This window comes from Dipteris shenzhenensis, chromosome 11 (genome assembly GCF_047967505.1).
Source record: "Dipteris shenzhenensis isolate YYH24624 ecotype China chromosome 11, Dip_SZ_1.0, whole genome shotgun sequence".
NCBI classification, from domain to species: Eukaryota; Viridiplantae; Streptophyta; class Polypodiopsida; order Gleicheniales; family Dipteridaceae; genus Dipteris; species Dipteris shenzhenensis.
The window spans coordinates 55,281,625-55,296,867 of NC_141606.1; the positions used below are offsets into that span (position 1 = coordinate 55,281,625).

At 42.1% G+C, this 15,243-nt stretch overlaps 1 protein-coding gene across 1 annotated transcript; it reads right to left on the minus strand.

Annotated features, from left to right (window-relative positions):
- Positions 1-8,448: 8,448 nt before the first annotated feature.
- Positions 8,449-13,435, minus strand: LOC147897204 (transmembrane protein (DUF872)). Its single transcript, XM_087381738.1, has 3 exons — positions 13,134-13,435; positions 12,922-13,020; positions 8,449-8,892 (listed from the first exon to the last, which is right to left on the minus strand). Exons 1-2 carry the CDS (start codon positions 13,381-13,383, stop codon positions 12,941-12,943), a joined length of 330 nt encoding a protein of 109 aa, XP_087237864.1. The 5' UTR covers positions 13,384-13,435; the 3' UTR covers positions 8,449-8,892; positions 12,922-12,940.
- Between the last annotated feature and the right edge of the window lie 1,808 nt (positions 13,436-15,243).

A 15,243-nucleotide genomic window follows, 5' to 3' on the forward strand; every position in this document is an offset into this window, starting at 1 on the left:
CATTGAGGATGATAACTACAAATATATGTTTATTTAACATTAGTTTGCTATTTTGTTAGTGGCTATATTTCTCTAGATGATTCAAGTGCAATAAGCCCACTCACCCCATGAATGGCTAATTCTAGACATGGATGGCAATCTGTGCATGTACAGTTGGGAAGAAACTTCATTCCAATGGATGAGTGTTTGGCTTGATCGCATCACCCATTTGTGTGGAAATTTTGGAGTTTGCTCATACCAACCAGAACCCACTTGCATCTGGCCACCTGGGTTTTGTCTAGTTGATTCTGACCTTTGTCTACAATATGTCGTCTTTATTTTAAACTTGCCAGTTGTACCAATGCCATTTTTGTTACACGATGCAAAGGCATATATTTCCCTAAAAGCAACTACTTCAACATGCCATCTCTATCAAAGGCAAACTACAAGTCTTTGTGCACCTCCAACTACTCATGTCTTGCTACTATCTTCTGGCTTCAAGGCAATGCACATTGTTGCCTCAAAGCACACGTCTAGAATGGTTGCTTGTAGGAGACACGGCACATCTCCCCAAGGATCTCCGATTCAGACCCATTATCCTACTATATGTGAATATCCTATTCTGTGAATTTGTGGAGAAGTAGCACACTTTAACAGCCACCCAATTCCAATGAAATGCCAATTTCCATTGGTAACTATAGCAATGGTAGCAAAATGTTAATCATGTCTAATGTTGCACAACTACTCTTCTTTGCATTTGTTCTTGCATTCTTGATTCGAGAGGTTGTAAAAAGGAAGCAGTACTTTAAGCTCCACGAAGACCTTTTAGGAAAGGCCATGTTTGGTAGGGGTAAGGAAAGTCTCCTCAAGGATCATACGTTTGTATGATAAAGGCCACAATCAAAGCTTAGGGATTGCAAAGAGAAAAACTTGCCATAAGGAAAAATTGAACAATGAATGAAGCAAATTCATCACTTTAGGAGCTCAAGCTCAGGACCTCAAAGGGTGTTGAAGTAGCAAGCGGCCAGGACACATTCAATGAACGAAAGACTGGAGTGGAGATGGAGAGAGGTGGTGGAAGGGGAGAGCATCATCATTCCTTTTAGAGGTGATGGATTTTTATGTACTATTGGATCAAAGATGGCAAGGTTGTTGGAGTGGGGTGTAAAGAGAGATAGTTGGAGCTATTGGCTAAATGTTGAGCTTGGGAAGAGGAAGAAAAGGGGCTTGGAATAGGCTAAGATTGTGGCTGATGCTAAGACTGTGTTGTAGGGGTCAAGCACAAAGAAGAAGACTGTGTTGTAGGGGTCAAGCACAAAGAAGAAGACTATGTTGTAGAGGTCAAGCATAAAGAAGGGAAGAGTTAAAGAGGGTGAGTTCTCCACAAAGAGTTGATGTCAGTATAGTTTGTCATAGAAAGGAGGTGCACTTAGGATGACAAAGCTTTTTCAAAAATAATGTTGGGCTAGTGAAGGAGGCACCCATAGCAAAGGCTTTCTATGTAAGCCTCCCCCTTCAAGTAGAGGCAGCTTCTCTCCACGTGGTGCTTCTCCCTTGCAACTTGCAGGCTTCTCTCTAGCATCTTTCATTGGTGAACTACAACAATGGTAGTAAAACATTAGTCCTACTTGTCGTTGCACAGCTGCTCTACTTTGCATTTGTTTTTGCATTCTTGATTCAAAAGATTGCAAAAAGAAAGCACTACTTTAAGCTTCACAAAGACCTATTAGGAAAGGCCATGTTTGGTAGGGGTAAGCAAAGTCTCCTCAAGGCTCATACCACTCCAGGATGAAGGCCATGATTGAAGCTTAGGGATTGTGAAGAGAAAGACTTGGCACAAGGAAAAAGTGAACCACGAGTGAAGCAAATCCATCACCTTTATTTAGGAGTTCAAGCTCAAGGCCTCAAGGGCATCGAAGTAGCAAGTGGCAAGGATGTATTTGATGACAGAATACTAGAGCAGAGATGGATAGAGGTGATGGAAGGGGAGGGCATCATCATTCCTTTTAGAGGCGATGGAGATTTATCTACTAGTGGATCAAAGATGGCGAGGTTGTTGGAGCACCTTCTGAAGAGAGAGATAAGTTGGAGCTGTGGACTAAATGTTGAGCTTGGGAGGAGAAAGAAAAGGGACCTAGGATACACTAAGGTTTGATTGAGGCCCTCTTGTCTCTAGCCTTCTTGTACGATGAGTGCAACCTCTTTACTCTTTCTGATACTTGATGATGATGCAACCTCCCAAGTTCCTTTTTATGTTGGATCCCCTCTCATCCTCATGTGATCAGTGCAACCTCCTTGACTCTTTCTTCTTATCTCTAGCCTAACTGTATGATGAGTGCAACCTCCTTGACTCTTTGTGATACTGGATCCCCCCGTATCCTCATGTGCATTTCTTTTTGTTGCTCTTCATAGGATGTAGAGCTATCATCCTCACCACCTAAGCTAGAGTCTGAGCTAGAGTTGTCGACATTATTTGAGTCGCTACCTTCTTCATCATCTCTTGCTTCTTTTCTTCTTGGTGAGCCTCTCTACCCTCTCATGAATGCTACTCTCAGTTTGTTTGGCATGTTCATCTTTGAAAAATGTAGTGCAATCAAAATATGTGTCAACTTTATCCACTTGATATTTGGTATCAATGATATTTACATTAACAAATTTCTGTAGCAATGTTTTAGCAAAACGAAACCCATTTGGTATAGTGCTACCATCCCCCCATCATTCAATAATACTTCTAGCATATTGGCTATTAGGAAGGGATTCTTTGGCTTTTGATAAGCTATCATTGTCTACCATTCTTTGGCTTTTGATAGTCTACCATTGTCACATCCTCTTAAATGAGAGCTCTAGAACCTTCTGAGGAATTTGGGCTAGGGGAGCCTTGCTATAAAAAAAACAAGAAAGGCTACAAGACCTAAATTCCAATGCCTTCTAGTAAGATCACGTCATGGCACAAAACTAGACTATGATAGAATTTTGAAAGTGGATAACCAATTGTAGATTAGCAGGCAAGGGATCCCTTTGTGCTTCCGTGACAAAAAGGATCGATGTTGATCTTTTTTTGTCTATATGAAAAATTGTACAAGATCAACAGTCCCCAACACTCCAAGGGGGAGCCAGGGTCCTATAACTCATCAAAGAAGAATACACATGGCTTCTCCCAACCATTAGTGGTCATTGTTGTGAAGCACTCTGAATCAATGCCATTGATGTACATCGATTTTGTATCATCCTCTAACAACACAATATCATAGGATAAGCTAAAAGAAGAACCAATTGTACCCTAGACAATGCATTGCAAGGTTTTCTTATTAATTTCTACATGTTGCATTTATAAATCCTGTCATTTTTGCTCTTACAACCTTCCTTGGTGTGGCATCAGAATCCCATGATTTCACCCACTTTAAAGCCCAAGACTTGTCAACCATTTGATAAGCATTTGACCAAGGCCACGTGATTTTTTCTTATCCATATTAATTGTTCTACAAGCTAACTTCTCGTCATCTGGAGTGAGTAAAAACCTTTTGAGAGAGCAGCTTCAGCTTTGACCAACTGGGTGACCATTTTATCCAAGTGTCTATGCTTGCGAGCTTCTTTCCAAAGAAATAGCCACCATTAAGTATCTTCTAGCATATCTACTTTGTTATTTTATCTAGAATGTATCTTAATGGTGTGCACCAAATGGTAGACATTTCTCTTATAATTACTTTCTTTTGACCTATGGTTTGCTATGATGCTGCATAGTATATCTTCCTACTTCATACACTGTACAAACATCCATGATACACTGAAAGGTTGAATTTATTCCTCACAATACAGTATGCAAGTAGAATATTTGTATCTTGCAATAGTGGTCTTCAAATCTTGGGGACTTGGCTACACATCATTTACTATGCCCTTCAAGCATTGGTAGAAGCAACCCAACTCCCCTACCTTTGTGAGAATCTCAAAAAGAGTTGAGATTTTCTTCACCTTATATGGAAACAATTCAACCTTTCTTATTCAAGAATTTCTTGGAGTCATCTTGAAATAGGTATGTGTATGACATGACCCATGAAAACTTTGCCAAGTATTCATCAAATGTCCAATTTCTCATCAAAGGCATCCTACAAGCTTTCAATGGGCTCAAACTTGCATCATCCAAGAACCTTTTTTTTACTAGCATATATCTCTTTCCCGCATCACCCCCATATTTTCTCAACTACATAGCAACTTTGGAAGTCTTCAAATGCTTGCAGAAAGTCTTCGTGCTTTCGAAATGTGACACCATGCAATAGAGGATCATCCACTTGAGCTCTCTTGAACATTGTAGGATGTAGAGTGATATTGCTTGCAAATGGGTTTTCATTATCCTTGTATCTTCATAGAGTTTGTGTGCTAAATGTCATGTAGCTTCCATTGATTGGTGAACAAGGAAGCTCAATCAATCTACAATATGGCCATATTGAATTAGGACGATCCCCAAAGGTACCCCTTGTCCTAAGGAGGATGTAAGTCAGCCACGCTTATAAAAATATCAAATAGTAGAAGATCTGTAAGGGGATCTTCTTCATCTACTATGTCGGTATCTTCTTCACTATCCAACTTCTCACCTGCTTCTAAATAAGCTACACTCAAATGTCTCGCATGTGGAGCTAGAGTTGTTTTGGCTCTTTTTCTTGGAATAGCCATGGTAGTGGAATCTAGTTCAGGATGACTACTTTGCATTCTTTTACTTACATCCCAAGGTGCTATAGGTGGCATACTTGTTGGAGCCTATGTTTGAAGGGGTTAAACCTAAGAGCGAGATGCTCTAGGTGACACACTTATTAGAGTTTGACTGAGTGCAGCCTGAGACGCAGGTACAACAATGCATTCCATATTATTTTTTGGAGATCCTTGTATTGAATTCGGTATAGTCTTCAAGAAGTACTTATTGTTGCTAATACGTAACTTATACTATAAATCTTCATTATTCCTATTTGTGTACATAGCTTCCATGAAGCCCTATGACTGCGCCATCATTTTTTAACGTCTTGCCAATATATTTTGGAGCTTGAGACATTCTCGACTGTGGTCACTAAAAAGCACTATGAATTTTTCTTCAAACAATACCAACCATGATCAATATATTCCGTAGTGACCATGCCAACGTCCAACGTTGCAACGATTTCCTACAAGGGTTGCAACCTAGCTATCTAAAAAGTGGGTGCCTAAATACCTAAGTTATTTGGACTCGGTAATCCCTCCTTAGCTAATGACTAACCTAAGTGGAATAACTAACCTAGCACTAAATATAAGTCGCTCCAGATATAAAGTTGTAGCATTAAAAAAAGAAATAGATGTTTAACTTTAACACCAGTTTAGTACACTTGACATTTGGCAGTTTTGTCTATCAGTGTGACATATGATAGAGTTATCTTTCTCTTGGATTCAGGATTGTTGCACACCCCTTGCACACACATGCCACCCATGTAAAGTCACACATTGTTGAGTATTTTTTGGTATTGGTTCCTACACATACACATCAGCCTTGTACAACCTCTTGCCTACTCCCAACACATAGTTGTCATCACTTTACTACAAGCTTGATCCTTGGCAACACATATTCTCACATGACTTGGTTTTGATTGTTTAGCTTAAGCCCCCTAGCGGCAGCTCTAGCATAAGCTCCACAATGGTAGCTCTCATACAGTGTTCTCATGGATAGACACTCTCACCGATACATAGGTAAGCCTCTAACACAGAGCACCAGACCACCTCTAGCATGGAGATATCCACATCACATAGTTGATGATATACCACTCATGACTCTAGATGAGATTCGTGAGTGGAAAGAGAGCCTACTTCAACTATTCATTGCCACAGGGTATGTACCAGTTTACAATGGTGACTCGAGCCTCATTGGTCTTGAGAGATCGGAGCTACATCAGCACAGTCCGATTCCAATGATGTGCAACCATCACATTCATGCATGGATCTGACTCCATTTACTACTATAACACCAGATGATGCAGATACACAATAGGAGTTCACTTAGGATCATGCAGTTATTCAGCAAGTAAGTCCTTAGTATGAGGTACTCACATATGTAGCAACATGTAGAGATACATGCCACAATGCATTCACCTCTTCAGGCGATTCCATTCCAGCATCCATCACCAACGCTTTACCTTTGATATGGAGCATATTACATCCTTAGACACAGTTTCCATCAGAGTAGTTCATATTGGCACATCAGTCTTCATGACATTCTAGCATCGGATCATGCCGCATTGCACCACTCTTGGATCTAGTTATCACCACCACCTTTGATTAGCAGATCATTCCTCAGCATGACATTTATGCATCAGTGCAGTCCTGCCCTAGCGTAGTGGAGATCATCAAGTTTAGCCATAGTGCAACCTAGGGAACCTCAATGTTTCAGCATGCACTTATGGGGCTATCATATACAATCCATACTTGATGACTGTTGTATATAGTCCATACTTGATGCAGATTAGTGGTTGGATCCAAGATTACAGATCTATCCCTACATTAGTATTCGGCACCTCATATGCCTCACGGATATCTTATGCCTACTCTATTGCATTTTAGGCTTCTAGCCCTTTAAAATGTTAGCTCCACCTTGAGCCTATCATAGATGCTACATCCCATGCTGACAGATGTTTAGCCATGCACATATTAAACGACCTTCAGCTCATGACAGTTGAGCATATAGGTTTGACACATTACTGTACATTGTCAGTTTTACGAGCCTCTTCATTAGCAAAGCAGTGTATCATACTTGCACCTTCGGCCCTAGATTTTTAGCCCCTAGATCACTTTGTCCAAATTGACATGCGGTCGCCTATCATCCCACATCATACGACAGAGATTACTCTACTGCAACGTATCTCCAACATTGTTGTCAATTCTTTTGTGCTGGTGACACCCTCGTTTGTCACACCTAATGGATCACATCTTCAAAGCTACACCAACTAGCTTCACATCCAGAAGCCTCTTCTACATAGCAACTGCACATTCCACAGCAAGTCATGACATGTTTAGCTTTAGCATGTTCGGCATGCAGTCATACACACTATTCTTCGCGCAAGTATCTTTCGATCGACCAATCTTTGATCCAGGTGGACTTTACTTCCTGCATATTTCTTTCCTCTTCCCTTCGGCCCATCTTCTGAGTTTTATTCCCAAAGGAAAAGGATGACCCACAACTTAAGAGAGGAAAATGCACGTTATGTACAAGATCATAAGTTATACTCATTATACATGCTTCCGCTGCGTAATCACTATGCTCACACATGCATGTATTACTATGTTTCTTTCCAATTTTCTCTTAAAATTTTGGATGCTATCATATGCACCAAAAGAAACACAAAAAGATTTTGTACATAGAACCTCTACTTACCCAGTGCAATTTACAAGGAGGTGTTGAGGATAGTGCAAATTGCACTATACCTATAAGGCATTCAAGGAAAACCCTACCCTAAGGGATTCTCATGCAAACATTCATGTTTATGTTCAATACAACATAGCGTACAAATAGCTATATCGTGTGCACTCCTCCCTCGCTCATTTTTATCACTATTGTCATCTTTGCAACTATTGCAAAGGCCTCTTCATAATCTATTCAATATTCTTAGACATGTCCCTTGTATACCCACTTTCAAACTATGGGATTTTTTCATTCAAGTACATTTATAAAAGTTAAATGTCTAATTTTTTATAAGAGCATTATACTCTTCATCCACCACTAGTCTAGTAGATTTATGCCCACTTTCAAACTATGAGATTTTTTCGTTCAAGGAGATTTATAAAAGTTGATGTCTAATTCTTAATAAGAGCATTGTACTCTTCATCCACCACTTGTCATTGTAGGCCGTGCACTACTTGGAATCATGTTAATTTTTATGTTTCTATTACATTGAAAAAATACAAGATCACTTTTGTAGGGCCATCTTTTTGTTTGTTTTGATCATGGCAATGAAACTCTTGTACATCAATGATAACCATTGTGATTTTAGTATCAACTCTATACAAGACTAAGGCCTTTGCTCTATGTTATCATGGTGGACTCTAACACTTTCTAACTGAACTAGAAAATTACCAAAGATAGTTGTATTCATAGACGGTGCTACTAAAACTATTGTAGTTAATCAAATATGATGTCGTGACATCAATAATAGCATCTCTAGGAATAATAGGTTGTCTTTTTTATTAGATCAAGGAGGAAGTATGCCTTTTGTTCTTCAATGTAGCTTGTGAAGACACATTTGATAAATTTCCTATATCGCTTATTGCGTAGTTCATATGAAATGTATGCATATGCAAGAGAACTCTCAAATGACTAAAAAATGTTTCACTTTTGAAATGTTCTTTTGATGTAATATTTTGCAAGAGTATGTTGGATTTCTATTCATGAGATATTGTTTCTACTTTTAACCCATAACTTTCTGTACAACATCCATTCCCCCCAAAAAAAAGCCCTTAAAATAACAAATGACAGCTGTCCTTGATTAGCAGCTTGTGGCAGAGATGCTACCAATAATTCTGTGAAATGATGAGAGGGGCCCCTGCATGATGCTTTCTAGCTGCAAGGAATTTATAATAGCATACTCTGCCGGCAATGGAGAATGTTGCTCTCCTCATCCCTGTTAAGGTTGCCAATGCCAGTATCATGTGGACATTTGTAAAAGACAACAACATTATTCAAAGAGTTAAAAAGAATAAAATTTTAATCCTGCAAACGTGGCCTAGTGGGTAATGAAAACGTCGAGCTTATTTACAAATATTGAAGATGATACAACAGATATAAATATTGTAGGACATTTGTTGCCATGGTGATCATGTGGCTTGTTTCCTCTATTGCGTCAGTTCATCTTTTCACATCATATCAGAGCTGGTTTGCTGACTGGACTCCCTATTCTCTTGAAATTCCTGCAAACAGACCAGGCAGAGCAAAAACCAGGTTTTTAAGCAAAATGGTCTACGGAAGTAGCAAAAGCGAGACTAAAGATGCAACAAGCAAACACAACTATAGCATGCAATTCTAGCACCGCTATAGCAAAACAACACAACACTGTAATGGGCATTATGAAGCCAGTTAGGACATTTATTCCACTTAGGACGCCTAGGACATCTATGATCTAGGTAGGACACTAGTGTACTTGGGTCTACATGACCCCTCACTTGTACTTTCTCATTATCCATTACACTGCATTGCTTGTCTGCTCTCTTGCATTCTAGCTTCCTTCCATTGCACCAGAGCAGGCGTGTGTGATCCAACCAGCCTCCCCCCATGCTCGGTTCAGCTCAGCTTTGACCAGCACCTTCAGCTCCAGTTTGCTGTAGCTCAGTCTCACCATTTTATGCTCCACCTGGTCTACAGACAACCATGACTAGAAGCTTTCAGACCTGCAGATTTGCGACCTCATATCAAGATATATGCTCGCTACCTGTTCATGGAGATTTGTGCCTGTTCTGCAACCTTGCACTTCTGCTCCAGCAGCTACTTCTGCTTCATTCCAAGAAATCCCATGAGCACTCAACAGGAGCATTTGAACTGCAGATTCGACTCAGCTTCAACTGCAGGTTAGTCGCGGCACTTCAGAGAACTTGTCCGTACACAGGCGACACTCAAACACATTGCCTCAATCTGTACAAGAGCCGCATTGCTGTCCATACCATTACTGACGTGACACTCCGTACATTGCAGAATTTCTGCCACATCCTGTCTTTTCTGCCACTTCTCAGTTCCAGCTGTGCTAGTCAACTCCAGCAGGACCTGAGTTGCTTTTATTCACATTGGCAATGAAAATTGGGGCTTTTGGGTTCCTTGGCAAGCAGTTGGAGATTTGCAGCGACATTGGGGATCGTCTGCATTTGTCCTCTTTTTAGGCTCGCTTGCCTTTACAAATTTCGGGTTTTTGCCAAATTTGCTGTCAAAATTGCTGTTAAGTTCCTGGTAAGGCCTTGTCCTTCCTCTTCTTCACATTGCCTTGTCCATTGCCTTTCATTGGCCTCTGTGCTGTGAGGATTCTTCTTTTTGGATACATTGTGCAGTGAGCACTCAAGATTTAGTGACGGGACAGAATTTTGTTGGACAAACATTTCAGATTTTTGCAGTCAGATTTTTGGGCATTTTTGTCTGACATTTGCAGAACTGCAGTCAGATTTTTGGGCAGTAAGTTCATTGCAAGGAAAGCCTTGAGGCATTGACATTTGCATAATTGGGATTTTTGTGATGGAAAACAATGATTTGCTTGGAATGCTCTGACATGGGTGTACATGGTGCGCCACTTGTTGGTTGCCAATAATTTATTGGGTATTGTTGCCGGACGAAAGGCCACACCTACCTCCCAAGCACAGGCACCTGCTGCCACCACACACCACTGCAGGTGGTGCTTGGGAGATTGTGCCAGATTCTCCTCTGATGTGTTGCCCCTCTTTCAATCAAATACAAATTCAGATCAGCAAGTGCATGGTTCAAATCCCTCAGCTTCTAGAAGTCCAGAGCCTCCTCAAATTGATGCCCATATTCAACCTGATTTGCCACAGCTTGATGATCATGCTATTAAACAAGCAGTTGCAGACAAGAGGGCTGTCATAAAACAGAAGAAAACAGTCCCTAGGTGGCTTTAGGATACTCAGAGATAGCAAGTAGGCTGAACCCTTGGCTGCCCGCACAAGGGGTGCATAGAGACAGATGTATGGCAATTTACTTGTTGCACTGATTGCCACAGGTTGCAATGAAGAACCTTTTTGCCACAAGGGTGCTTTGCTGAACTTGATTCCATTCACCAAAATGGCACATGGGAGTTGTAACTGGCAAGCGTGCCATCGGCACTAAGCGGGTTTACAAGTTGAAGCGGAGAGCAGAGCCTTATAAACTCTGATTTCAAAAAGAGCAAAGGGTTGTGCCTCAACCAACGAATTCGACCTCTCAAGTGGAGATCTAAAAGCTTTGTAAATGTAAATACTTAAAACTTGCCAAATGCGATGAGTGGCGGGCTATAGCTCCTTCTGCCTACAGCCTTATTCAGCCTACTATTAGAAAATCATCCTCTGTGTTTGTTTATTTCGGCATCCAAAACAAGCTGAGGCAACTCTCATGTGATCCGTTAGCTAGAGCGGGGCAGGCAGACTTTTACAATGGAGAGTGTCTTTCCAAATCAAACGTTGATGGGAGACATTCGTGACGTGACTCCGTTTGGAAAATTATCCTATCAAGAGCAGCTAGAAAGGAAAAGGGCTGAGATTGCAAAAGGCAAAGAGGAGATTCTAATAGCTTAGTGCCTCGACTTATCTCAACCTCAATTGTCACAAACCCAAGATCTATTGTTGCGCTGAACTGCGCTACATAGAAGAAACACATGAAACTACGCTTTGGTGCAAGTGTCAAGATTTCATATTAAGGGCTTTTTTATCTTCCAACAACCAAGCCACGGATTCCAACCCTCAGAAAATCATCCTCTGTGTATCTTTATTTCGGCATCCAAAACAAGCTGAGGCAGCTCTCATGTGATCCGTTAGCTAGAGCGGGGCAAGCAGACTTTTACAATGGTAAGTGTCTTTCCAAAGCAAACGTTGATGGGAGACATTCGTGACGTGACTCCGTTTGGAAAATTATCCTATCAAGAGCAGCTAGAAAGGAAAAGGGCTGAGATTGCAAAAGGCAAAGAGGAGATTCTAATAGCTTAGCGCCTCGACTTATCTCAACTTCCATTGTCACAGACCCAAGATCTATTGTTGCGCTACATAGAAGAAACACATGAAACTACGCTTTGGTACAAGTGTCAAGATTTCATATATAGGCTTTTTTATCTTCCAACAACCAAGCCACAGATTCCAACCCTCAACTCTCTTTGTGTGCGTCTCTCTGTGAGATGTCTCTCTGTTGAGACCTCCTTGTAAGATGAGCTCCTTCCAAAATCCTCTCCTGCACCAAGAGCCTCCATCAGGAATCCCTGAATGAGATGTGTCTTTCAATTCAACCTTACCTCTAGCCTCCTCTAGAGGCTTTCATACGCACGGCATATAGATAACTCTAGACCATAGCCCTATTAACATCATGACATACCACCATAACCAAGCCATAGGCTTCAACATTTATGGTTGCTGTAGCAAGGGGAGTGCAAGTCTCAAGGAGGAGATCTAGCAGCAAGGGATGATGACGGGAGCAAGGGTGGAGGTAACAGAGAGGTGGAGGAGAGCAAGATCTCTAGTGTTGGGCCTGAAGTTGTCTAAATCTGTGTTGACGGAACCTACCACGTGTTCTGAGCCACCAACTTTGGTGGGAGATCGAAGAACTCATTCCTCTCGATAGAAGCCTCAGCATCTCCAACTATGCTCCCCTAGATGGACAAGGTTATGCATGAGATGAGGATGTCTTTTAGAACAATCATGGTCTAGATGAAGTGGAAAAGATGCAACACAAGACGCATATGCGGAAAAAGAAGTAGCACCATGGTTCTTTATTTATTTCAGCCGCTTCAGATGATGATCCAGCCCCTCGTCACTGCTCGAGAAAGATCTAGTTGGGGGAAGTACAGCATTTGAAGTATAAAGGTGATCACAAACAAGTATGGATGTGGCCGTTAATTTCATACTTTGCGAGGGAAGATTCAGACCAAGAGAGCAAAGATTAACTTTGTTACCCCCTTCCTTGATATGTAAGTTGCACCTAAGGCCGTCACAAAAGCTTGCAGCTAGGTATGCTTGCTTATACTGGGTTGCGCAAGAAGAACTAGAGAGCTACGGCCAAAAAAGTGTGGTGTCTATATTTTACTCGGAGAAAAGGAAAGTTGCACTTTAGAAATTAGAAGTAAGCAACTCCTCCTGCCAAAAGCCCTCAAATGAATAGATCTAAGAAAGTTCCCCGAGTGCACGAAATGCATCCACTGACTATGGCACGTAATTGCATTCGAACAGCGAAGGAGTACACAAGGGTCCTTAAGCTACGTTCACCTGAACAATCAACCTGTTGCTAATATTCGGGGATCTGGGAAAATGCGTAGCCCTTGGCGCGCCGCATGGCGTAGTAAGCGATTCTGGTCTCATAGAATCCTGCACGAAAGCACGCAAACTTCTTATTCCTCTGTACGAAATTTGGTAGTCGCCTGGGAAAGCAGAGATCAGGGGATCTATGGATATCAATTTGCGAAGATCGATGGTCGTACCTGGAAGGAAGAGGAGCAAGCCGATGGTGAGGAAGCCGTAGAGCTGGGACGAATCCCCGCCCATGTGGCCTGCGAAGATGAGGTAAGAGAAGACGAGGCAGAGGGTACCGAAAGCGAGAAGGAAGAGGGCGAGGGCAATGGATTTCCAGGGAATTCGATCGAAGGGATTATAGGAGTAGCGCAGATCTTCGTGTCGCGGCTGCTGCTCGGTAGACAGCGCAGAGTACCGGATATGAGGTCGTTCACCCATCTCAAACCCTAAACAAAGTTCCTTCCATAAACTTTATATATAACCTCCCCGGGCAGAATTCTACTCTATGTCACCAATTGTAATTGAGTTGCCATGCGTTCATCGGCAACCAATTGAATAGAGCTCTAACATAAATTTGAAGACACTTCACAAAGATAAGAATTCCACAATGTGGCCTTCCGTTTAAACTTTAGAGATAAGAACTATGGATGCATCTGCTCAAGCAAAAGTCCGTTACAGGCTTAGACACTTGGGGCTACAAGAAGTTGGCTCAATACAATTCACAAGTTTGTAGCAACACAAATCTTTTTGGGCTACAAGAAGTTGGCTCAATACAATTCACAGGTTTGTAGCAACACAAATCTTTTTAGGAGCCCATTCCCGCGTCAGACTACGCTATCGAAAATGCTAGGAGGTTGGCAAATCCAAGTAAAATATTGGAAGGTGTTCTCGTCGTGAGGCTGCGGTAGCATGCGACGCATGCTGGAACAGCGAATGGTAGAGCTGCAGAGTGAACCTTGGCCTCGTAATGCTAGGATGGAGAGCAAATTTATGGCTCTCCATCTTGGCGCAAAAATGCCAAGTTTTGGCATCGAGAATCACACTACTCCTCACAGAACACAACAAATCTTGGCAAATATGACAATTGCCTTTCTCTATCTATGGGGATTGTGCAAGGGCCTTCAATGAATGCTATCATGGAAGGATAACTTGAGAGGGGATTTAAAGGTTGTCCTAATCTAAGGGTGAGGTTGTCCTTAAATGAATGCTATCATGGAAGGATAACGTGAGAGGGGATTTAAAGGTTCTCCTAATCTAAGGGTGAGGTTGTTGCATCTCCTTTGGCATGCCTAGTGAAATTTTCACCTTGTGTGTCACTGTCTACGCCCATCCCTCCTATTTGGCCAAGTAGGATAGCAACCCTTTTTGGGAGGATAGCAGGCACATGGTGTGAACCAAGCCTAAACCAAGGATAGCAAAGATGCAATGATCTCCTTGTAGGCCAGAAGGTGGGGGAGGTGGTCGACACCATCCTCATACCTCTTCTCCTCAACAACTATCTCACAACTAGTAGCTACCGGCAGTGGTAAGTCTCCTTTGTGTTTGTAAGACTACAGAATGGACTGCAAGGATACGCAATCGGCCACATGTGGGTGATATCACCATTAGATAATTGTGGAAGGTCTAGGGAGTACTCCTGAGACTATATGACACTACTATCTTGCAAGGTGCCTATAGGGACAACCCTAATAATGGCAACCTCGTCCTGGTGTAAGGAGTTTATGGGGATGGTCTCTAAGATTCAAGGTTATCACACACCTAGCCAACTCTAAGGGGCATGCTCCTCATGGCCTACACTGAGAGGTCACCTTAACTTCCTCAAATGCAAGCAGCCGCTCGGGTTGGCAAGCCTCATTCAAGGTTATCGAGAGCATTACCACACAATGAGGGGCACACTGCCCATGGCCTACATTGATAAGAAATAGCTAAACTTCACCAAGCACGAGCAGTCACTCAGGCGGGTGAAACATAAACCGCCTGAGCTGCCGATGCTCCAAAGGTACTTTATTAGATTTGATCAGCTTTGCATAAGCGGGCCAAGGAACAAAGCTGATTGATGCTATGTAAGCTAGCTATTGGTAGGGTCCATGGGGTTAGGGCTTTTGAGAGTAAGGTCTCCTTCTCCTAGGAACTTGGTCATTAGCTTGGAGATGGCTAGGCTTCTCAAGGAATTCGCCATCCCTGCAGGAAACACTTGGGCGGGTGGAGGTGGTGTTGCCCCCCTTCCTAGGGTGCTCACCAAAATATGCATTGCCTGATCAGTCAACACCATTTGAGCAGCTAGCGGGGGTGGTGTTG